At 31.1% G+C, this 26,257-nt stretch overlaps 1 protein-coding gene across 5 annotated transcripts in view; it reads left to right on the top strand.

Moving 5' to 3' along the window:
* LOC143240768 (ARF GTPase-activating protein GIT2-like) overlaps positions 1–26,257 on the top strand; it is a 61,036-nt gene that overhangs the window by 21,762 nt on the left and 13,017 nt on the right. For 3 of the 5 annotated variants that reach the window (XM_076483765.1, XM_076483764.1, XM_076483766.1), the window contains 10 exons: positions 5,345–5,390; positions 7,941–7,989; positions 10,636–10,708; positions 14,483–14,580; positions 17,870–17,996; positions 18,916–19,094; positions 19,738–19,947; positions 21,293–21,445; positions 24,577–24,909; positions 25,351–25,421. In XM_076483765.1, the coding sequence (XP_076339880.1) occupies positions 5,345–5,390; positions 7,941–7,989; positions 10,636–10,708; positions 14,483–14,580; positions 17,870–17,996; positions 18,916–19,094; positions 19,738–19,947; positions 21,293–21,445; positions 24,577–24,909; positions 25,351–25,421 (1,339 nt within the window). The remainder of the gene's footprint in view (positions 1–5,344; positions 5,391–7,940; positions 7,990–10,635; positions 10,709–14,482; positions 14,581–17,869; positions 17,997–18,915; positions 19,095–19,737; positions 19,948–21,292; positions 21,446–24,576; positions 24,910–25,350; positions 25,422–26,257) is intronic. The other 2 variants (XM_076483767.1, XM_076483768.1) reach the window with 1 other exon arrangement.

Raw genomic sequence — 26,257 nt, 5'->3', positions numbered from 1 at the left:
ATGGTATTTTAAGTTTAAAAGACAATGTATAAAATTAACATTGATTTATTAAACTGTATTTCCAGTAAAGTACTAGTTTGCTTAAATCTTTTATTCGAAAAAAAATACTTTTCTTTCTGATTGATTTGATGTGTTTTGTTTAGTAATTGCAATCTTGCTCAGAAAATGGGAAATTGTAGCATTTCAAATGGTGTTCTTTTGTTGGAAATATCTCATTCTGAGATACCAGACAGGCTGTAGTAAAAGTGGCTCATTGAGATACTTTGTTCATATGTTGGAAAAATAAAATATAGGAATTACACTTGACACTAATGTTGCTACTTTTTTTTCTATTTCTATTTGTTATGTAACTTAATAGTTCTGAAAAAACTTCCAGGCACAGAGTATGTAAAGTGCCATGTTGGGGTGCTTTATTCATGTTTTGAACATTAATAGAACTACACTGGTAGTCTTTTTTTCTCCTTTTGTCAAATGATATGGAAGTTCATATTTGTTACATATTTTGTTGGAGAAATATCAGAAACCATCATGTAAGCAAAACCTTTCACTATAATTCCTCATGTTCGCATTCAAAAAGAAAAAGTTGTGTTACTAGTTATTCATTTTAGTTAACATAATTTTACTGTTTGCCTAGTTTTGTGCCAAGCTATACAAGAGACTCACTCTACTAACCGTCCCTAAATGTGAAATGGTAGATTGGAACAAAGGTAGCTAGTCAGTGGGACTTATGCCAACTCATTGGCTAGTCTTGACAGACTGAATTGTGAAATATGAATGTCCTCAAAGTGCAAAGTATAGCTTTTTTTGTGGTTACAGGACATGAAATGTGGAATTTCATCTTGTCTTTCTAACCAGCAAGCCAAGATCAGCCTACTTAACATTCAGTCTCTCGGTTAAAGCAAAGGCTTACTTCTTATAACCATTGAAAACATTATCATTATTTTTACATTTATGTACATATCTCAAGAGTGAGACATATTGAGCAAGAACTTTCTTTAAAACGTGCATAATTATCACTGTGCATGGTATAGGTCCATGGGGTTGATGCCATATTAATGAAGCCACATATAGTAATCCTTTGCTGTAATTCTGAAAATATTACACATATCTTCATTAAGTTTACTGTTTACCAAAATTCACAATTTTTAATAAAATGTTTCCACAGAAGTTTTGTGTGTGAATTCTTAAGTCTGTAGTGAGCAAATTTAAGTATAAGGTGAATTTTATGTTAAGAATTAAGAACAAATTCACCTTACAGTTTACATACTTTGTTTATACATACTTTTGGACCTCCTTAATGAGTATTAAGTTTTTTCTTGTACAGAAAACTTTATATTTTGTCTTTTATTTTTTTCTGGTATAACATTAAATTTAGCAAAATCATTAGAATGAAAGGGTGAGAAATGAAATAAAATCAAATATACCCTTTTTTTTAAATCCATAATGACTGCAGATTATAACAGAAAATAAGAATAATTTATTAAACAGCTTTAGGCATCTAATGTTACTGTTTTCATTAATTTTTTATTATTTTAAATGTATTTCACCACTTCACTCTTTCAGCATGGGCTCACAACCATGTTGTATTTGTTATAGTTTTCATGCTATGACTTTTAAATTAGTAAGTGTATGTTCATGATATCTTGCAGATGATCAGTAAACATTACAAGGTTTTTTAAGTAATGTTTTTCTCGTACCTTTTCACTTTTCACATGTTACTTATCCAACATGTAATTTTCACAATAAGATTAAAAATACTTCTATGCATCAGAATATTTACATATTTCACATGTGTAATCTTTATAACCTCCAGATAATTATCAAAGATTTTTTAAGAAAAAAAATTTATCTGTTATTTTCACTATCAGATCTCTGTATGTGTTTGGTAAATTTGACAGATCTGATAACCACCATCAAGGAAGTAAATATAAATTATGCTTTTTTCATTCCAGAATAACTAAAGATTATAATTGAAAAACACGAATGTTTAGTCTCAATAGCTTAAATGTCATAACATTGTACATTTATAGGTATTTATTATTTTTATTATATTGACCTTTCAACTATGCATGGTTATCATCACAGAAGTTACAAAGACTTGGTGCACATGCACTCATATTGCCATATCCAATAATATAAAACTGATCTTTACAAAGTTATTGGTCTTGGTTGTGTTTTAGTGGACTACTGTTTTGAAGTTATTACTATTTACAAATATACTCTTAAACTTTCTTTTCTTAAAACATAACAGATAAATAAGTATTGAAACAGTTATATTTTCTAGTTACAACAACTTTTGTATTCATTTGCTGCTTGTTGTAGGTTGCTGAGCCTTATAAAATTTTGCATATGGAGAATGTGAAACAAAATTTTTTTGAGGTTTAATTAATATATTTGAAATAACCAAAAAGTTGTAAATTACTATATTGGTATCATAGAATTCTACTATATTTTACCAAGCCTAGTAACTAAGCTGTGTTTTAGTCTAAAAAGAAATATGAACTTTCAAGCAGACTAAAGACTCAACTTACCAGTTTGAAGTCTTGTATCAAAAGAATGAGTTGATATAATAATACTTCAAAATGGCTGAGAAAGCCACTAGGGGAGCATTCACACGTTTGGTTATTTGGTTATTCACACGTCACAGGCAGAAGTAAATGTGTATAAGGAAGTGTTTCCTAAAAATGAAAGAGGTGAGTAGATCTACTGTGTTTGATTCAATACATGAGGAATATTTCAGCAGACAAAAAATATAGGAGGTTCTTATTTTATATTCTAGCTTTTCAACATATGTAATTTGAAGTCCTAATTGTTATTAAACTATTTTGTATTTGGGCATCACAAACATACAATTTGAGCCAGTGCTGCATTCAACATAACAAGTGAAACACAATGTAGGTAATAATATATAATACTAAAATATGAATTATCTACAATTTGATACCAAACATAATGACATAAATTCATAAAATTATATTTGAATAAAATTTTGAATGCGAGTCAACAAACATGATGACATGGCCTTTGAACTGTGTAGAGAGGGTTAATGAAGCTTTATATTTGTTTTTGAGTATGTGTCAGTCTTGGGTAAATTATCAGTTTCTGTCACATCAAGACACCTCACTTGCATTTCTTGAAAAGTTTTCTTGTATAACCTAATGAGGTTGTAATTTTTACATTTTAGTTAATAAGAAAATAGACATAAAAATTTATTGTTTACTTTGACTTTGACTCCCTTTTGCTGTCCAAAAATTAATTCATACAAGTTTCAAGTATTTGTTTTAGAACAAAAAACATATATCGTGCTCTATGTAGAATGTCCCAAAACTAGTACAATTTATTTAGCTTTCTGAATTATTAATATGTTAAAATCCATTATTGCTTGAGGCAAGATCTTTGATATGTTCATCAAGTTGTCCTCAAGAATAGTTATGTTTGACTGCTAAGGTAAAAGTAGTAATTTATTTAGTTCAGAATATTATCTTTTTGTAGGTTATAAACATTTCCAGTAGCACTGTGAAAGAATTATAGACAGTTCTTGAAAGACATACTTGGTGAGGGATGTCATGTGGGTTGAAAAATATAGTGAAATGTCAGTAAATTAAGAAAAGGCTGAAAATTTGTATTCTAGATTTTCGGTGCCTGTAGTATGTAATTGTAATAGACCAAACAATCTGAGAGTATTATAAAGGAAAAGTAAAAGCTATAACTGAGAAATCAGAGTACCATTGAGTTGTTAGAGATGCAGATTGAGAATTTATTTTAATATTTTCTTTTGAGATTACAAAACTGGAATTAGATGGCAAAAAGGTATGAATTATAAACTACATTTAATATACGTGGATAATAAAGTTGTTTAATTAAATGTTGAATATAATTTTATAAAAGGTCATCACATACATTTTCACCAAGAAGAAACAAGTTTCTACCTGTCATTTTAAATTACCACATTTATTTATCAATCGAAAATCAGTTTTATTTGATAATATACACTTGAAAGTGTAGTTAAGAATGTGAAAGTCTGTATTATAAAACCACATACATTATCATCTGTATTTTATGACTTTGATGCTGAAGTAAGCATTATATGAATAATTCATATAATTATAATATCAAATTATCAAATGATATACAATTAAATATAATATGTCTTAGTTGAGTTTTTATACAGTACTTACTGAAGATAATGCATTCATGTGCTTACATTTTTTAAACAAGTAACATGTTTACCTATATTCTGAAAATTAATACTTCTCATTTGGTTTGCTTTACATTTTTGAATCCTTTGTATGTTTTTGAATTTCATGGAAAGCTACTCAAGGGCTAAATTTTGAAGTGGTAGACTAGAAGGAAGGCAGCTGGTTAATGCCAATCACCACCAACTTTTAGTCTATTTTAGTCAGAGTGAATTGCAGAATTTAATCATGAATTCTACTGAAGAGATTGATCATCCATGGCCCTGAAATACAGAGCAAAATTTATTTTGTGATAATAATGAACAAAGAACCTGCATTCATTGTATAATATGCTAACCACTAAACTGTACTCTACTCTAGATTTGGTGTTTAAGTTTTAGTGTGTAAAGTGACATAATTATATGTTTTCTAAATATATTTCATTACATCATTCAAGATACCAAGTGCAGTTGAAAAATATGTATTCAACACTTTTTTTTTTGCATTTATTTACTTAACATATAAGATTCAAATAGAAAAAATATTTGTGGTCAAGGAAATAAAATAAGCATGAAACATTTTAAGACACCCAGTTGTTACTTAGATTAGTTGAAAAATGCATCCAGAAGTATATCACTGTACTCTCATTGCCACTTGCTGGTTTTATTAATTTTACATACTTGTTCCAAATAGGGGTTAACAGAAGTGTTATCAAGTACTTTATTGCTATCTGTTAATGTAGCTTTAATTATTTACCCAGGTGGTAGTTATATGTACAAGACCTATGTTGCTTAACCTTAAGGGTTATGGCCAGTAAATATAATCACCAGAGGTACCTATTTTCTATCCAACTTGTGTAACAAAAAAATATTAGTTTACATTTGCATTTTATAATTGATTTTGGCAGTAAAAAAGCTGTAACTGAACAAGTAATTAAAACTCCTGTGAATACTGGAGAGGTTCAGTTGGCAAGTGCCAGTGTTATTAACATTTTTCTTAATACACCAAATTACTTTCAAAATACAAATATGTGTAAACTTAAAAACAATTTTTTTCAACAAAATATCTTGTTCAATCCACTGTAAAATGATCAGAGTTTAAAAATTTCTTTCTAATGTGAGAATTATATTTATGTTGATCATAATTCATGAATATGGTCTTTTCTTCAGATCATCAGTCTGGACAAGATTTTATTATTCCAGAGATGTCGGACAGGTAAAGTACAGCATTTTACAATTAAATAATATACAGTTCAGTACTAGGCAAATTACAGTACTTAACAACTAAATGAGATACACTAATTTACAATTACTAACAGCAACATTGCTCTACAGATTGTTTATGCTAGTAATTACTAATTGTAGTATTCATATATCATTAAAAAATTTAGAAAAAGTGAACATTTTGTAGAAAAGGATTTTTTGTGAAGTATTTGGACTGAGCTGACATAAAATGTAATGTTTTTATATAATATATGGATACCCTTATTGAAAAAAAAAACATTTAATGAACATTATTTTGTACTGTACATACAAGTTACATCAATAAAGATATGATTAAACTCTCATGTACAGCTCTAGTGACAGTTGTGTTCTTGTTGTGAGGAGAGTACATTTATTAAAAGTTATGGTCTGTGATAAAGAAGTGGTTATTGCACATTCCATAGTTATTTTTCTATGTGTCTGAATCTTGAAAACCCAAAATGTGAAATTGTGTTCATTATAGTAAGATGTAAAATACAGTAATTCATTACCAGGTGTGCAGTACAGTAGATCCCAATCATTATTTTGAATTTTTGTACATAATTGCAAAAATTTAACCAGATAGCTTATTAACATAAATAGAATACATTGTAGATATAGATTAGTTTTTTTTGTGTTTTTTGGTTTTTTATATTTGTAAAGCTTGATGTGGCTTTTACAAAATTAATGTAATTTTATTTTAAAATATTTTGAATATAAAATATAAAACTAGAAGAAGAAGAAATATTTAAATTTAGAAAATAAATATTAATAATTAATGTTTTTTGACAGTTATTATTTTGTAGCTCATTCTTTACCTATTTACTTCTCTGTTTATAGTATATTTTAATTTCTCAACTTATAATGATAATATTACTAATAAAGTAGTTTGCAACTTGGATTTACATTGAACAGTTATACCAAATTATTAAACATTTGTATATGTTAACTGATGGTAACCATTTTTGGTTATGCCATAAGGGTTGGTGCTGTCAACAGAGGCTTGCAACTTGAGAATAAATTATGTTAGTTTCACATAAATATCCTCATTCATTTTTAATCGACTTCTCAAATTTTCTATTAATATAAAAGTGGCTACCTGCATGTAATAGGCCATTAAAGTTATAGAGAATAATTTGTCAACATTATTTGACAAGTATAATTTAAAGTTTTACATTCAGGATTTTTTCTTGGTGTGCTGAAGAGTTTTAAAGCTGTATAAGAATAAGCTCTTACTTTTAAACTTAATGTACATACATTTTCTTTCTCTAAAGACAACTTTGATATTTTAGTGTAACTGAGAAATGATCATTATAGGTGGTACTGTATTGTATTGAAAGCTGACCAGTGTGGTGTTTAAGTTCAATAGTTGACTTCTTTGGATTTAGCAAAGTGTCAGTGTCAGGATTATATCTTAGATAAAGATTACAACTTTAATGTATGTAGGCAAAGAGAGAATGTGTAATGGGTGCAATCATACACCTTAAATTGCACATCTATATGTATAAAAGGTGCAAAAATGCCCTCAACTACCATCATAATGTACCACTGTCAGTAAAAATTACAAAAGTTTTCCAAGGGGCATGTCCCTAACTTCCCAGTGTATGACTTTAGTACTTATTTTCCTTTTCCTTGTATGTTTTTTAATTTTATATATTACATTAGCATTTGTAGGAAGTCTACTCATTTTTTTTAAGTGTGTTCATTCTTTGACATGTATATAAATCCCAAGTGCATTGATTAAGTTTCTAAACACTTTTAACTATCTCTCTGTGCAGCAAGTTATTTGAGTGATGTCAACAGCCTTATATTTATACTAATTTTAATATCACAGTATTTGAAGCATCTCAGTAATTGTAGTGTTTACTTTTTCGGTCAACATAATTCTGGCATGAGACCAGGATCAGTAAGTGTTTTTATGTTTAAAATAGGATGATTAATGAATATAAATCTTTTTAAAAGGTTGATAAATGGTGTAATGTTGGATTAACTTTAGGAGCTTCTTGGTTTGTAAACTTGAATACGTTTACTTTTATGTTAATTGATTTTTTATAGGTATATTTAATTAATGAAGAATGAAGAAAAATAGTTGACACGTATAGAAATATATTGTTTTTATTTGTAACTGGTTATCATTGATAATCCAAAAATAAGTAATGTAGAGCCAATTTAGGTACAAATAAATATTAATTATTCAGTCTAAAATGCATTTGTAAATGTATGGTTAAAGTGAGAAAGCCTGCAAAAGAGTATTCATAAAGATTAAAAATAAATAAATTTAGACATTTTAAAGCAGTTTAATTGACTTACAAGTTAAGTTTTAATCTGCAAAATTGCAAATGACTGTTGCAGGCAACAAATCCAATATTTTTATCTGATTGGTTTCTTTTTGTTGATTGTCAGGTGCTAATTTTGAAAGGATAATATGTTACCTGCAATATTTGTTTATTATCATTTACAAGTTATAACTTAAACAAGTGGTAATGTTAAAATATTATTAAACATTTTCTTTTTCCTTTTATAGCCTTGACTTATCTGAAGTTGCTAAAGCTGCTAAGAAGAAGCTCCAAGAAGTAAACATATGCTTATTTGATGTATTTTATAGCATTTCTGATTTTTATTTATTGGATTCCTTACCTTTTTTTTTCACTATTTGGCCTAGTTATGTAGTCAAACAAAGATTCTCAAAAAAGTTTTGCAAAAAAAAAGTATTTACAACTAAAATAATAAATATCTAGCTTATCAATAATGGTATTGTTGTTGTATTATTTATTTTATTCCTCAAATACATAGTTGTAAGGATGTAATGTCTGTAAACAATGGTCACCTGTATTTAAATATTTTTGTGTTGTACTACCACTGTACATGATTTATGTGACCTTTACATTAACAGTGTGAAAAGTATTTTACTAAAGGCAACTATTGATATTGTTTAAGTTATTTTTGAAAGAAAAGATACTTTTGTTGGTCAGCTTTATCTGTGTTATCATTTGATGAAAGGAATATAAATTTCAGAATAAAAGATTACCTTGTACTTTTATCAGTTATACATAGATTAAAGTGCATGGTATTAGGATAAATGTTGTGTGCTTGAGTAATAAAGCATATTATGCTGATATAGTAACAGATTAGCAAACAATGATTTATAAGCATAAGGAAAGATTATTGATGGTGGAACATACGATATGTTTCAACAGAACATTGTTCTGTCTTCTTCAGGTATAATCAGTTCTAAGCAATACAAAGTTTGTATAATTACAAAGATAAAATGACAAAAGGATTAGATGTGGTGGAAATGGTGTCAGCAGGTGACAGGTCAGGTCTGGTCAAGTATATGAACAGTGAATAGACCTTGCAAAATGCAGCTGAAGTTGCTGGTGCCATTATCACAGTTTAGTGACAGATCATTTGCTTTGATAAGTTCTATAGTTTGAAAACAGTATTTCTTCTTTAGTTTTGGGATTGGTGTAGAAGAAGAATTTTCTTCTAAAGTATTTTGTGGCCTGTTTTATACTGATATGTCAACCCATATCTGGAATTCACTTCGTCTGTGACTTTCATGTTTTTTCTGCCTTATTTTCAAAGAATGTGACACTTGGCCTTTTATGTTCCTCTCCATACTGACATGGAATGCTATATATGCCTTGTTTTATTAAGGATTTTTTTTCAAGTTAGGTACTAAGGTGTTGATTTTATATGAAGGTTTGAATACAGTTATGTCAATGCTCAAAATCATAAATAGGCTAGTAATTTCATTAGTGATTTCTGGCAAAAAGAGAAATGAAACAAATTTGCTATGTTTTATGTTGTTGATGGGTAAAAGGTTAAAGTTGAGATACTTATTCTTTACTGTTTTGAAGTTTAATAAAAGTCCTATCTATGATGTGTGGGTTGAGACCTATAGATAGTACTAACATTTACAAAAATTCTTTACACTATGTATATCATACTTGTATCTTAAGTACTATACTGTTCTTCTTGTCAAAAGTCAATTAAGGTCAATTCACTTGCTTCATAATTCAGCTGATGCATTGAACTGTTTTTCTCTTAAACACTATTAGCGTGTAATTTACTTATTCCTTTTCTTCTCTCTCTCTTTATCACAATACTATCGATGTATAATTTACTTGAGCTGCCTCATGAGCTATCGCAGTTAAATCTTGAACTTCCTGATACTCATCTGCTTTTTCATATTTAAACCTACTAATAAATAATTGTCTGATTTTTGTCAAGTCCACGCAGACAGGTTCAGTTGCTTTAGAACACCCTTTTACAAGACATCATATTCTCCTAAAATGTCAGAAAACTGTTACTCTTTAACATATCAGTAGTTAGGCTAATCACTCCCGTGATCAAAACTTCTTTCACTCAGCTTTCCTTTTGTCTCTTTTTCCTGCTCATCTGGTCATCGTTATTTATATCTGTTGTGGAGGTATTCTAGAAATCTCTGTAACCTCAACATCAGTAACTTACAAACACAACTTCCAACAATTATCTGCTTTTAACTTTTTTATAAAAAAGCAACAACTAAACTATCATGAAATATTAAGTGACAAAATTAATTAATTAATACTACCTACACTAAACAGTTTCTTATATCTGGCTCTAACTAGTTTTCATCTAATCTGCTGCTGTTTTCAGGAAAATCCTCAGAATGAATATTTTTGTGTTAATAGTGAGAAGGATATAATTGTGGGTCTTGATGGAATTTTGATGCATTACACACTGTCTCTTCCATTATAACTTGAATCAAATATCTAGGTGTTTTACAGATGATTATCCAGGTTTTGCTGATGGTATATTGAGTGTGTCATTAGTCAAGTAGGTGTAGAAGACGTTTTTTGTTTGTTTGTTTTCATGCATAACTTGTATCTTATTATTTTTATATTATTCTAATTCATTGTATGGTCATTGTTTCTGGCATTATTGTTCTTGTCTTACTTGTTTATTATGCATCCCAAATTCTTTTATTGGTTTTCTTTTGTTTCTGCAGTGTATTAGAATTCAATTCACAGGAGATGCATAAAGAAGAAGGAGGTGTTTTTTGTTGTTTTTCTCTTTGTAAGGTGTTTATATGGTATGATATGTACTAATTATAGTGTGTGGCTTATAATTCAGAAGTGTAGTAGACAAATAGAAAATGAATTTAATTCTTTGCAAATATACCCACAGTATTGGTTACAAAAACTGTTTTTATGACTATCATATTTTTCTTCTAGCTTTCCAATGATCTTTTTGAGAAACTAGCCATGGATGTTTATGATGAAGTTGACAGACGAGAAAATGATGCAAGTAAGAAATATCAATTTATTATTGTTTAGTAACACTTATATAATGTTCATTTTTGCCCAGCTTTGAGGAGCCTCACGTGTAAACATGGCAGTTATTGATTTTTTTATACTTTTTCTGCTTATCTCAAAGCATTGTTTTATATTTGCTAAAACACCATCATTCCTTGAATATAATTAACCATATTTTGTTTTTTCATGCAGTTTTATTATTACAGCTCTTTGTTGCTGTCCTTTTATGAAATTATAGATATGATCTGAACAGTTACAAATGAAGCCCACTTTGAAAACACCTAAGAGCCAATGAATAAGTATGATAGTGTAGACCAGAGCAGATTATATTTTATTTATATAGACTAAATAAGTAGTGGGAACTGTAAGTTGTGTTTTTCTGAGATGTTGGCAATCAAAATTTCTTGTAAGGGTGAACCACGTAATCTAATGGAAAGTTGAGGTGTGGGAACAATAAACAGATCTGGAAAGTTTTAAGTACAGTTATGTAAATTTCATTTGTTTGAAATCTATAAGTATTTCCACTATGAAAAGATATCAGGTATGTTTAGTTTCATTTAGAAAGTACTTATGGCAATGTTAAAGTATTCCAAAGATTCAAATTATTATTTATTGAGTGTTATTGTTAACTATATCATATTAATGAAATGTACAGAAAAAATAAATTATTTATTAAAACCAAATTTTATTCATTTTGTATAAAAGTTTTCACCCAAAGATATTGTTAACAAAAATCATATTACCTATATTAACAAAGGTAACTGTGGCATAGTCTTTAAAAGTGGAGTCCTAGTTTATTGCTGGAAGCAGTAACAACTGAAATCAACAAAATAAAGTATGAAACTGATTGAATATAATAAAAAGAATTTTCTGATCAAGAGTTAAAATGTTTCTTTTAAACATGCTCGCCCTCCCAGTCGTGGGGGTGTATAATGTGATGGTCAATCCCACTATTCGTTGGTAAAAGAGTAGCCCAAGAGTTGGTGGTGGGTGGTAATGACTAGCTGCCTTCCCTCTAGTCTTACACTGCTAAATTAGGGACGGCTAGCACAGATAGCCCTTGAGTAGCTTTGTGCGAAATTCCAAAACAAACAAACAAACAAAGCATCACAACAAAAGTATTTCCCATCCTAAAAAATTGTAGAAATACTAAATCAAATTGTATGAATTTCTTTAAGCTAACACTAGATATCTTATTAAAATTTGTACCAAGTTTCATGCAGTTTGAGTAAGTGTGTCCACGGAGAGAAGGTAGAACATGAAGTACATCAGTGATTGTCAGATGTTAAGATTGTGTTTGCCAATTGTAAATTAAAGGCTTATACTTTTATTATAAATGTATACTGTGTTGCTGTTGTTGGGTTAAGGATTCTTCTACAGTAGGTGTCTTTGATTTGTTTTCAATAAATTCAAAGATAAACAGCATACTCTCCACTTGCTTTCAAAAGAATGTTTTATATATACAAGGAAGATCTGTGTTAAACAAGCCCAAACAAAATAAAAATGCTGCATTAATCAAACAAATTCCCAAGAAAGATCTTTTTGATTAGTGTAGCATTTCTTATTTTCGTTTATAACAAATCATTAGTTAGTGGTTTGGATTTGCTATTTTTAATGCAGTCCTTCCTTTTAATTTGACTTTACTTGACTGGTTAGTATTAATATTCTATAGTGCAGTGTTTTTTATTTTTGTTTGGGCTTGATTTTGTTTATATATATATATATATTTGAACTTGTTAAATGTATTTGTGACATTTTTTTTTACACTATAGAGATCACAGGCACATCATAAACATTGTATACAGTTCTATTTTTCTTGCCAAAAGTCTTAGGCCTACTCAATTACTTTAGAATTTCTGTTTACAAGCTGAACTATCCTTCTCTGTTGCTATTCCACTAGTATTGTGTGTAATTGTGATTCCAGTTACAACAGTCATATATTACTCTTCCAGTAATCAGTTGGCCTTTTTGTTTCTAAATATTCTCTGTTGTTTTTGTAAAAGTGTACTTGGGTAGGTTCAGTTGCTTTAGAACCAAGCTTTGCTGGAATATGTTCTTCTTATCCACTTTTCTACTGTTATTCTCCCTGTTACGTATTAAATGTTAGCCCTACCACTTCTGCCATAGTTAACTTCATGCAAAACTTTTCCTTGACAGTGGTTTCATGCTCTTCTGCTGTTGTCTTTTTTATTTCCCCCTCATCCCATACTATTTATATGTTTAATACTAAATCATTTGCTAACTATATGCTCAATATCAATGAGTTACAAACACAACTTCCAATAATTGTTTGCTTTTAACTCTCTTTGATCAACACTCCTACGAAAAGTGGGGCCTAATAGGACCCAGAGCAACTTGAAAGGTTATTAATATTAGGCTAATAAATTTGATTTCATTTCATTAAATGAAATGGCAATTTCATTTAAATACAAATTTATTATCCTAATATTAATAACCTTTCAAGTTGCTTTGGGGCCTATTAGGGCTCACTTTTCATAGGAGTGTTAAGAAAACTAAACAGTTATAAAATGTTCATTCACAAAATAAACTAATCAATAATATATACACTAAACACTTTTATATCATTAAACCCCTCCAGTCCAGAAAGAGATAAATTAACTTGTGTGTATCTTATCCCCTTCAGTGTGGGCCTACCTCTGGTAGAGGTCAAAGAGCATGTTATCATATTTGCAGACTGGCATTCAAAATTCTATTGAACTACTATTTTATCAATGTATGTTAATAAGTATGGTATGAAATTGTAAATTTTAATTCAGATTTTGGTATTATACATTCATTTCTTTATTTAAAAGTAAATATTAAAAAAATCATTGATTTTTGTTTATCATATGGTATGTCAAAATACAAAGTCTATAGCTTTCTTATAAATTAAAAACTCAAGTTACAGATATTACTGAGCTAGAATGTAAAACAAAATCCTGTGTTTTGTATTTGCCGAGATATTACTGTATTTAGTGAATCAAACAAAGTGCTGCACCCATTTCTTTCATATTTCATTACAAACAAGATGCAGCTTTGGTTCAAATTAGATATTTGTGATGTCAAAGTACAAAGTTTATGATTTTTATTTATGAATTGAAACCCAAGTTACTGATAGTCGTCTTGACTCTCTGACATAAATATAAACACTTCTGATTAAGTTTACTTCACTGTTAAAAATACTTTTATGGCTTCACTTAAAGGGTAGGAAATTTTTCTGTACTGCAAGTTAACTGGAGTATATGTATAATTCACTACTTTTTTTGACAAAAGTTCTTTGCATCAGTGCAGCAGCTTCAATGCATATTAGTGATGCTCAAATGGGTGCAGGCAAGTGTAGTTTTGGCAATTCCAGGAAAGGGTTAAAACAAACTGTGCTTTCAAAAGGTGATTCCACTATCAGAATCATGGAGAAAGGGGTCTAATCTGTTGGACACTTTTGTATTTTTCTTTAGATTACTACTATTGAAATTGAATACCCTAAAATATAGTTGTTTTGATTGCAGTAAGTGTGGTCAAATCTTTAGATTTCAAACTCATTGTGTTATAGTAAGTCATAAGGCTTAGTTGTGATAGTTATCATTGTTTGAAAAATAGTATTTACCCAAGTACAAAATTGACTGAAAGAAAGTATCAGAAGTACAATTCCTATTATCACTTGTCATTTCAAAAGTTAACATTGTGGGTACTTAGTAGAAATGATTTCTTATGTGGCTTAGAGAAGCTGAATATCTTTAAATGTATTAAAGAATTCTCATCTTTGCAGTTTGGTTGTCAACTCAGAATTACAGTGCCTTAGTAACAGATCGACAAATTGTACGTTTCCTACCTGTTTATCCAGAATTCTCTACCACCAGAAATCAAGTAAGATATTCTTTTGCTTTTGCTTCCATACTAGAATGTGCATAACAGTTATTCTTCCAGATTCTTGAAAATGGAACTGGGAAATTATAATGTTTTTATCTCAGAACAAAAAAAGTATACTTTCTATCATCTGTGTGCAAATTACAAAATGCCTAGGACCAAGTTTAAATATACTCTTCAAAAAAAAGAAACTCAAAAGGCAAAATTTGAGACAAATTGTTAACAAGTTTATTCCGAGTAGGTCTGTATGACATGTGTGAAACTTTGCACATTCACTGCTAAACATCCAAAGTCTGCAAAGGCGAAGTCCACGCTCACTAGTTGAAGTTTAACGTCACTGAACGACAATAACGAGAATGCCCCCCGTGAGCATCAATAACTGCTTGGCATCTCCTACCCATGGAAGTGATGAGATGACGAATCACATCCTGTGGAATGGCTGTCCACTCAGCCTGCAAAGCTGCTGCAAACTGAGGTAGAGTCTGCAATTGAGGTTGTTGCCGTTGCAGACGTCAGTCCAACTCGTCCCAAAGATGTTTGATGGGGTTTAAATCTGGTGATCTGGAGGGCCAGGGAAGAACGTTGATGTTGTGGTGTCTCAAGAAGACAGTGGTGTGTCGGGCTGTGTGAGGATGGGCGTTGTCATGTTGAAACACGTCGTTGAGGTTCACCATGATTGGTTGCACATGGGGCCTGAGAATCTCATCGACAGTTACGTATGATCTGATCGGAAATCCTACACAGCCCTGGTATGGTTGAGGCAGTAGACGTCGCAGTGGTGGTCCTATCCCGAAGGTGACGTAACCGGATGTAGCGATCTTGTGCAGGCGTGGTCACATGAGGTCTGCCAAATCGAGGATGGTCACGAGTTGGTCCATGTTGTTGGTGACAATTCCATAGCCTTGTGATGGTGCTTGGGTGGACATTCACAGCTCTGGCAACATCTGATCGAGATTCGCCTGCTTCCAAGCGACCAATGGCGTTGTTGCGTTGTGCTTCAGTCAGTCTTGGCGTAACTGTATTGCGTGTCGGTGGCTTAACACTGAGCTATGGAAACCGAGAACCCGTCACTTTTATAGGGATTTTGCACATGTTGCACTTGCAGAACATGCAGATCTCTCAAACAAATTTATTGGGCACGCATGCGTTTTGGCGAAAAATTCGATGTTTTCCTCCGTTTTCAAAGTGCACAAATTTTATTGTCATTTTGGTCTGACAATCAGTGCCTTAACATGTGTAACATCACATACTCTGAGTTTGTAACATTATTACATATATTCCTCTTTAAAATAAAAAACAATATCCCTTTTGCATTTCTTTTTTTGAAGAGTATATTAGGAACTTGTGCTTTTGGCCATTTGTAAAAATGGCTTGTAGTGTAATGACCATATTATCATATTTATCACTACTAAAGTGTAATGTGCCACTTCAAAGTATTAAGTGTTTGTGGTTTAAAGTATTGCTTGAACTCTTTATGTAACTTAATTTGCCACTTAAATTTATTGAGTGATTATAGCTTAGTGTGCAACTTGAAATTTGTGAATGATTGTGGTTTAATGTGCTACAATAGATTTAGATCACTGAGTTTTTGTAGTTTAATGTGGCATTTGATATTTTTGAATGTTTGTGGTATAGTGTATCATGCTATATCATACATCAATCACTGAGTTTTTGAGATTTTTTGATGGTTTTGGGTTAATGTGCTACTTGGATTATTGAGTAGTTCTAATGTACTGCTCAGTGATCAATTTCCCCTAAGGACTATTTATGAAGTTTTAAGACATTAAAATTTGAGGGTACTCACCAGTAGCAGTTGCACTTGGTTTATGAGTCCTTGTGTGGCATAAATCATACAAAAAATTGATTATAGAGCCAGATCAGAGCATATTCAAAGAATGACTTGCAGAATAATAATAGCCAGTTGCTGACTTCACAGCCCTTCTGAAAATTATATTATTCTTATTCTGTCACTGTTTCTTAGTAGATCTTTTAAATTTATTTGGATTAGGGCTTGGTGGGCTCCCTAGACCCCTGTGCACTACACAGCCTGCACACCTTATATGGCCACCACTGGTACTCCCTTTTGGTTAGTGAATGTCTTCCAAATCTTTCAGTAAAGTATCATTTTTCATGTGGTCTTTAAAATTCACATTCATTTCTCTCAGCCTGCATGAGACTTGCACATTTTGAGCACAGATCACGTTCTAATGCCTGGCTGCTAAAATCACACAATTACTAGTGTGTGATTTCTTTCTTTTTTCTTTTTTTCATCACATGATATTAAACATGTAATTTTCTTTTTAAAATTGTTAGAATGGTCCTCATTCTTTACTTCAACTGTGCTTGATGGGTAGCAAAGATAAAGGACCAGTCTAAAATATATAATTGCTGCACTTATGTGCTGTAACTAGTGATTGGTTCTTTGTTCACCTCTTAACCAATGAAATGGGCTATCACGTACAATCAACATGTGCCATTTATCATCAATCTCAGGAATAAGGTGAGTGAAAGAGTTTCAGTATCTGATTGTCCCATCAGCATCAAAATAATCCAAACTAACAAAATATCAAGGTGTAATACTAAGTTCAATACAAAATTGAGAAAGAAGTACCTATGCATTGTTCCTGAATTGTCCATAAGAATTAATTTCAATACAAAACATGTAACCATTCAGCTAGATGCAAGTACAAAGGAATGTGTGATGTTGAAAGACACATTAGCTTAAACTCTTAAATGTGTTGTTATAGAGGGTGTTTTGCTCCCTTGAGCTTTAACCCTGGAACCTGGCTGTTTAATTTTTTTCACACATTCATGGATGTTAGATGTTGACAGCTATACATGTATTGCACTTTCAAATTTATTATTATATACTATCTTGTTACATGGGGTAGATCAGTGTAGGTATGTTTTAAACCTGTTGTTTAAAATTCACATCACCTATGCATCACATGTCATTATGATTTTTATGTGCTCTTTTTACCATCTCCAGTGATAGACTTTGACACACTTTGTAAATTTGTAATGAACATTATAAAGCAGTGCCATGTATCTTTAAACTGACATCATGACTTCTGGATACCCAATAGGTTTGTTTGTTTGTTTTGTGGTATATCATATAATATTTTATTTTTTTATGAAATAAAGTAGAAATGAAACTTTTTATGATGAAAGTAAATGTGCATTTGTGTTTAATTTTTGTGGGTTAATTATCTGTCATCCATAGTTTTTTTTGATAATACAAGTTTTTTAATATCATTTTTCTTGTAAAAACATTTCTACTTTTTTACAGGGCAGACAGAAGTTAGCCAAATTTAATGCACGAGAATTTGCTACTCTGGTTATTGATATACTGAGTGAGGCAAAAAGAAGACAACTAGGCTTGTGCTTGACACAGAGCTTTACACCTAGAGATAGAGGTGAGGTGTGATAACATGCTTTTTATTTATTATTATAAATTCAGTGAGATATAAAAATGAAAAACTTTATAGGTTAAATAAGGAAACGAAGGAAAAATTAAATTAAAAAATTATCAGCAAAGTATAAGTGTGAGCTCCTTATGTATCATGCAATTCAGTAGTTGTGTTTATAATAACCTAAGCTTTATGTTTGCTTTGTGATTTATAGATTTTTTGCACAAGTTTAGTAGTTAGACATATTTAGTAGTTAGCAACAAAACAATAAAATTAGATGAAAATAGAATTAAATGTCACAAGCCTAAGACTGTCTATAATAAATGTAATTTCTGCTACAAACTGAGGTAATTCTAGAAAGAAAACAGGGTAATGTATTTCAAGATTGGTCAAATGGACTGAGCCAATGTAGTGTTAGGGTAGAGAAAATAACAGAACATGTAGTATTACTAGAAAAATTGTTTTTATACATTCAGGAGCTTCTAGAGGGTAAGCAAATTAAGTATACAAACTGTAAGATGAAAAGTAGTTTTTATTCTTAACATGAAAATCATCTCATACCCAAACTGACTAAATTCAAAGACAAATTTTTAGTAGAAATGCTTAATTGAATTGTGTAACACATGTGTGATACTTATTTGAATCTCACCAAATGTTGTGAAGATATGCTTAGTAAGTTCAGAATTATATTAAAGCAAACATTAATTCTTCAGTATGGGCTCAGTTTAATGTACTGACCATGTGTTAATAGAACAGCAAAAAACAATTTTAAATTATAGGCTTGAAGAGATGTGTCAGTTTTTGGGGTGGGAACATGTATCTTTATAAAGGTTCTTTTTTTTTAAACATGAATTTCAAGGTTTTTATGAATTCTTTGTATTTCAGTTAGAAATGTTGTTTTTCTGTTTTTCCTTTTACTGCTCAGCATCTGACCAGAGACCAATCGTGTCCTGTACAAACACAAAAACAGATAGTACTTTGTCTGAAGATACGGGAAACATGAGTGATGATGAACCTTTGTATGACAGTGTAGCTTCTGATGATGAGATTACTGAGGGTAACCACAGGCCACTCCTGGAACAGGAAGCAGTGACAAGCACAGCAGTCAGTGATTACATTTATATAGTCTTCTATTATCAGTAGTTTTATCTGGTTCAGGTTCAGTGTGATAATGTTTTGTATTGAAATTTGATGTAGCATTAGAAGAAAATGAAAAAAGTTAATTAGAAGAATAATATACTTTTTCAGTTTTATTATAAATTCAGTAATTAAACTCAAAGGGAAAGAAAAAAATTAAAATTTGTCTTGTAATAGTAAACAGCAACTTTCATAACAGTCAGATGTATACTGTAGAATATAAATGTTAACTGAAAGTTATAATTTAAACAATCATATTGATCAACAGATAATGAGATCTGTGTAGATAAGTTCGTTTTTTTTCCATAACTGTGGGTTATGTTTGGTAAGATATACCTAAGAGTTGGGTTGTTTGTGATGCTTGTTGCATGGTTATAAGAAGCACATATGGATTAAACCAGTTGAATTTTTTGACTTGTTTATTTGATATAATCTTTGTATAAAGATGCTTCAGAGAATGATTAGAAATAGTACTAGCTTTTTATTTAATCAAGCATGAAATAGTATTTCTTGTAACATGGCTTTAGAAATACAGTTGTTTGAAAGTCTTTATTTGACCTGACTGAAATGAAGGGCATCTAAATATTACTTCTTTTTGCATGACATCCAGCATGTAATTGGTCCTGCACAAGAAGCTTCTACCAAGATAGAGTTAGTATCTGAGTCAGTAAGTACAGATAGTGAAGCTGCTTTTGAACTGAATCCAACCAATTCTGTTAACTCAGAGCTTACAAAAGATGATATTGAGGTTTCTGAACTAGGAGAAGCAGTTTCTCAGAAAGGTGGAAAGAAAGCAGTCCTAATTAGAGATAGACCAGAGGTAAGAAAAGTTAAAAGAGCATCAACAGCTACTAATAAAATAATTTGCAGCTGTATAAAGTATACAAACAGTTTGATGTTTCACCAACTATCTTTACATCTGATATCTTGCTACTTCATTAATCTGTAGCTGTATAAAGTATACTAACAGTTTGATGTTTCACCAACTATCTTTACATCTGATATCTTGCTACTTCATTAATCTGTAGCTGTATAAAGTATACTAACAGTTTGATGTTTCACCAACTGTCTTTACATCTGATATCTTGCTACTTCATTAATCTGTAGCTGTATAAAGTATACTAACAGTTTGATGTTTCACCAACTGTCTTTACATCTGATATCTTGCTACTTCATTAATCTGTAGCTGTATGTAACTATGACTCTCTCAAGGTAGCCAAATGCCTTGTCATCTAATTAGTGATGCTCATGAATGTATTAACGAGATTCCCACTGTCCCTATCTACTATCTAGCGAAATCACAGCCTTATTGTAACTTTAGGAGTAGAAACTTTAGCTGAATATGTGTAATATTGCAATAGTTTCAGCAATTTTCCTTCATTGCTTTCCTCTGTAGGGAATGCCAACACACTTTCTAAGATACACAAGATGTTTGTGTATGTCACACACACTTACATTATATATTGTGTTATAGAAAATTTGATAGTTTTTTTTGTGTGTGTGTAAGCTTTAAGTCTTATACCACTAGAATATGAGGCTTGGTTCCTTCTGTGGATTCAGCACAGATAGCCAATAATGCAGCTTTGCACTAAAAAATATTTTCAAAAGTTATAGTAGAGGAATACATAAATTGGGTTAAATCAGTTCTGTGTTGTTGTGGAAGTTTAAACATTTTTTTAAAGTTTGAGGAAATTTGTGAACAAATTATTTGAGTATACATTTTTCTTTTTAGTTCTAGAAACAATGTATTGTGTAATTCTTCTTTGTTAGCTCATGGGTGTACAAAGCTTTTTTTTTTATGATGTCCTCTTACTTGAATGTGTATTGTTGCTGTTTCTTCACCCTATGTAACCTACTTGTGTATATACACTTTAAGTGTCACTTACCCATATTATTTGTTGTTAATATTAGCTATATTTGTATGGTAGTTTTTAAAACTTTATTTTCAAATTTTTGCTTTCAGCATTTGTGCATCTACCCTACCAACTTTTCATTCCTCCGTTGTGGGGATGTCCCACAGTTAAACATCATGGATGATTTTGCTTTTAACACTTTGCATTTCATATTGCAGTGTTTTACATAGAGTATCATTTAAATGGATTTGTATAATGTTTTTGTAGTTTATAAAGGGGAAGAAGATTCAAATAATGTCTATACTGTTGCAGAGTTTTGCATCGTCAGATCAGTCAGATGGACCCATTACACTTGAAGAATACTTAGAGGTTAAGAAGCAACTGGCAACATCTGAGGCTCGAATTAACCAGCTTGTTCAAAGTAATAAAGACATGAGGAAGGAAATCAATCTCTTACAGAATATGGTAAAAATTTATGCATTAAAGATTTAAATGGTTAATTATGTAACTGGCAAAACTTTTTCTTTCTTAGACAACAGTGAAGGAAACATTTTTAAAGATCCATTTCAGGTAGTTCTGGAATTAAATATTAATTTAGTAAAGCAAAAAAATTTTTAAGCCTAATCTATTCTTCTTGATTTGTTTATAACACAATTGAAATCTAAAGGTGGAAGAATAGTAGTTCTTGATGGGTATACAGGAATGAATGACAACTACCTGTTGTAGAAAAAAAAAAAAGTGTAAAGGAAGATATTTCAAAAGCCTTCCATCTTTGAATGGACCTGAAAACTTTGAGAACACCATCCTACACACTTTTTCTTTTATTACATCAAGCAGTTGCTACCCATTCCAGTGTACTCATGAATACTCTGCCTACACAATCTATCTAATAATAATAGCCTTGTTCTGTGCTTGCTATTTGTAAAGCATAATGGGAATACTTGATAAATCAATATTCATTTATCATTATTGTTGCCGTTTCTTATCAACATTAGAAAATATGATATTCAAGGAATCGGGTTTATTTCTACCATCCATGGATTTTTTTTTCTTCAGAGAACAGCCCTGAAATCTGACGTCAGTAAGTTAATGGCTATGGAAGATAATAAACATGGTTTAATATCTAGTCTTAGAACTTCTAAATGTGATAAAACAAAACTTGACATCAAAGGTTTTAAGAAAGAACTCTTGGTTCAGATAGCCTAGTTGTTTTATGCCATAAAACACTAAACCAACCAAGAAAGTGAAAATGTGTGAATAAAATGTTTATTTCCCTCTCCTCTTAACATACTAAGAAAGTTTGTTTGTAACAGTGTGATAACAAAATCACAATAATAAGAGAGAGGTGCTTCAAGATATATTTCCATAATATTTTTAAAGATATGTATGTATCTTAATTGTAAACTGAAGTGGTATATGGTTGAGAATGAAATTAAGTAAAGGAAGTATTTGATGCAACATGATCCAAGCATTTGGTAATTGAAATCTAATTTCTAAATAAGTCATCTTTTTTAACTTGTTGAAAAGTTGTAATTGGTAAAAGTTAAAAGAAAAGCTTGAATTAGTGAGTAAAACAAAATAAACTGTAGAAAACTATGTCAGTGAGGAAGTATGCATTAAAGTGTAGACAAAATAAAGGCATTAATCGTGTATTAAGAAGAGTAGGTTAGACGCCCTTTTGTGTTTGCAGTTCATAGAAGAAAATTATTTTCTCAAAGAAAAAAACGTAACACTGGAGCTATATACAGAATTAGAAGTAAAAAGAAAAGTGTAGAAGTGAAGTAAACATAACACCATGCTTGTGACACTCTTACAGAAAAAAGAAATACTTGGATATGAACAGAATCCAAGTGTAAATCATAAAGCATAGGTACTATATAAAATTAGGTTCTGTCATGTTGTCATTGTTAAGATACCAAAAAATGCTGAAACAATCATACCTGAATATTGACATATTTGCAGTTTAAGTGACTTTTCTAATGGTGCAATAATGTCTTAGACACTGCTAGTTTTATGACTATATATGTTATGTGTTATGATGGAATGACTCCATTTACAGCTTTCTCTTTAATGCACCACTAATGGTACGTTACATCCTGTCCTCACCAGTTTAAGCTTTGGCCATCATGACACTGGTGGTACATGCTATGATTTAAATAATAATAATCTAATGATCATTGTGTTTACTTAGAATAATTTTGCCATTTTTTAAAATAATTGAGTATTTCACAGTTTTATGGTTGTGAAGAAGAGACATCAGATAAAACAATCCCTACTGTGAATGGTAATAGTTCAAAGATTGGTATAGGAAGTCTACAGTGTGTTTGGAGTGTTTCAGTGATAAATATAAATAAAGATTAGAATGAACTGAACTATCCATTACTTACCTTTTTTCCCATTTTCATGAAAGACTATCTAAACAAAAGTCTAATTAGTTTGTTTCTCCACCACTATGAAAATTTCATTTTCATTTCTGTCATTATATTACAGTTTTATAACAGTTTTTTTTATTGATGAAATAAGTCTTGATAAGTTTGTTTTCTGTGCTTCATTTACGTACAACAAAATATTTAATGCCAGTCTCTAGAAGTAACTTTAAAATAAAAAGTAACAAGTGACTTTATCACATAAATTTCTTTTAATTCAGTTCTCCTTTAACGTGGCATTTGTGCTTCTCTAGTAGCAGATGATGGAAGGAGTAGCTTTGTTATAATTGTCTATGGATAATAAATACCTTCATACAGGACTTATGAGTTCTGCGTATCATAGGTGGCACACAACATTCAACAGAAAACATGCGAATGTACCACTGGTGGTGCACAATGTCATGAATGTGTTAAGGAGAATTTAAAAGAGTGCCCGTAGGTGCTTTGTTGCTGAAGAGGAGTTTATTAGACACCTAGAAATGAGGACTGATCTAAGGTTATATCATCAATCTTTAGTGCAGCTGAAGTAAGATAGAAAAAAAATTTTAGAAGCTCTAGAACATAGGGTGTCAAGAAAACTTTAATGTTTGATCAGTTCAGACCTGCTTGAGAAAAAAATTATTTTATAGAAGCCAGTTTGTGTCAATTCTAAAGAAGAATGATACCACTTGTCCACCAGATCTCTCAGATGTAGTGGAATGTGAAATGTTTCTACATTGTACAGACATTTCTGATTAACTAACTTGGCTTGCATCTTGGAATAGCTGCATTTAAATATGGAATTTTTTAGATCATGATTAAAGGTTGAATTTTAGTGGGAAAAGGTCCTTTAAAAATAATTTTCATTTCGAAGTAAGTGTTCATTTGCTGGTTAAATACAAGAGATCTGATAAATTAGCTTTTTAATTTTGATACCACTTGAATTAGCTTTTACATTTTTTGTGTACAAGATCATCAATTTTTTATGTTTAATGTCAAAACATTGTTTTCCTAATGTTTCTATAGAGTATAAATAACCACAGTTCTAGTATCTGTGTGTATCAGTTTCACAACTAACTTTTGTTTTCCTTTTATTTAATAATGTAATCTGATTGAAACAGATCTGTTATGTTGGATGAGTAGATGCACATTGCAATAAAAATAATATAGGAAGTTGTTTTACTGTTTCAGGTTCAAAAACTGATGCAAGAGAACTCTAACTTAAGATCAACCATCCAGTGTAATTCTTCAAGCAGTCATCCTGTTCCTCATCATGTGCCAAATGGTTTTGAACCTCCTGCTGGTCATCATCATCCAGCTACTGGACAGCAAACAACTCCAGATAAACTAGAAGAAGGTGTTGCTCTCCGCCAACCTCGAGGAACTCAAAGACCTCAGTCCATGTATGAACCACGAGAACGGCAGCACGTTCAACAAGGTGAACACCTTTCTTACTGTTGGAAAGCTGCATCCCTTTCTGATCAGAGGAGAAGTCATGCTCTACCTCGAGATGACAGCGGAATTGTAAGTTGCATGTACAGTGATTGGAAAAGTTGTATCTTTAAAAAAATAACTTACCATTGAACACAAATGCATGCATGCAGCAAAGCATTTTTTCTTTCCAAAAGCTGAAATTGATTTGTTATAGTTAACAGTCTTTTGTCAAAATACAGAAATTATACCAGTGCAAATAAGTTGTTAAAATACAACGGTTTGTACACTAACTTACCTAATAGTTTTTTTAAACAAGTTCATTTTAATGCTTTGAAGATTTAACCTGAGTATAAGTGTTATTTGTTTGTAAAAGTTCTGTCTGTTGACACTGTGTATGGGAACTTGGTGAATTTTAGAGTATGGAAAAGTGACTTTTTTTTTTCATTAGTATTATTGCTTTCAGATTCTTTGTTATCCAAGTATAGAATTTCTTCTTGAAAGAGAAGTACTATATTAATATTTTTCTTTTAGGGTAATGTACAGTCTGGTCACTCTTCAAGAAATAGTGGAGATTATGACAATACTTCAGTCAGTTTTAGTAGGTAAGTTTTTAATGACAAATGTTTTCTTTCTTGAGGGGGGGAAAGACAATTTTACTAAAGAACTTGATGTGTTTTTATAGTGCAGTATGAGAAGTTTAGTGTTTGTGTGGTTGTGGTTAATTATGAATTGTTACTGTTTTCCAACTTGTATTTTAAATCTTAAAGATTCCAGGACCTACAGAAATGGTTTTGGATTTATGTATACAAGATTTACTTGAGTTTATTTTTAAGATGGGACTTACTGGCTTACTGCTGTTAATTAAATGAGGTCTAATTTAATGTACTTATTGCAATGTTGGATTTGTTGTTATTAAATTGTAATTACTAGAATAAACTTTGTATCATTAAAGTTTTCACTGATATTTGATGTTTTTCCGCATCAGTTGTAACTAAACATTAGCACTAGTTACTCGGTAAAGCATGGGAAGGCTACAATGAATCCCAATAAAATAAAACAAAAAGTCACACTGCAAACCTTTCTTTATGATTAAGCCCCTCGGTGTGGATTCCTATACGTGGTGAGGGGATCTTCCAGGGAAGGTTCTGTTCTTTCAATTTACCTCCTCTGGGATCTAAACCATCCACCCACATGTTTTACGTGCACAGTGACCTGTGAAGGGGGGGAGTGGATCATGGTGGTTGAGGGGTCCAACCCTGTAACACCACTTTGGCCTTGAATTCCTGTAGACAGTGGCCTTGGGGTGGCCCCTCCTTGGGTCAGTCGGCTGGTCCACTTGGGATAGGGTCAACCAAGTACCAGTGTTGACTGTTCTCAACAGGTGTTGTGAACATTGTATCTGATGTTGGCATTTGGGTATGACACTCAATACCTTGGC

Source organism: Tachypleus tridentatus, chromosome 13 (assembly GCF_004210375.1).
Source record: "Tachypleus tridentatus isolate NWPU-2018 chromosome 13, ASM421037v1, whole genome shotgun sequence".
NCBI lineage: Eukaryota > Metazoa > Arthropoda > Merostomata > Xiphosura > Limulidae > Tachypleus > Tachypleus tridentatus.
This window is presented reverse-complemented; position numbering and strand designations above follow the sequence as displayed.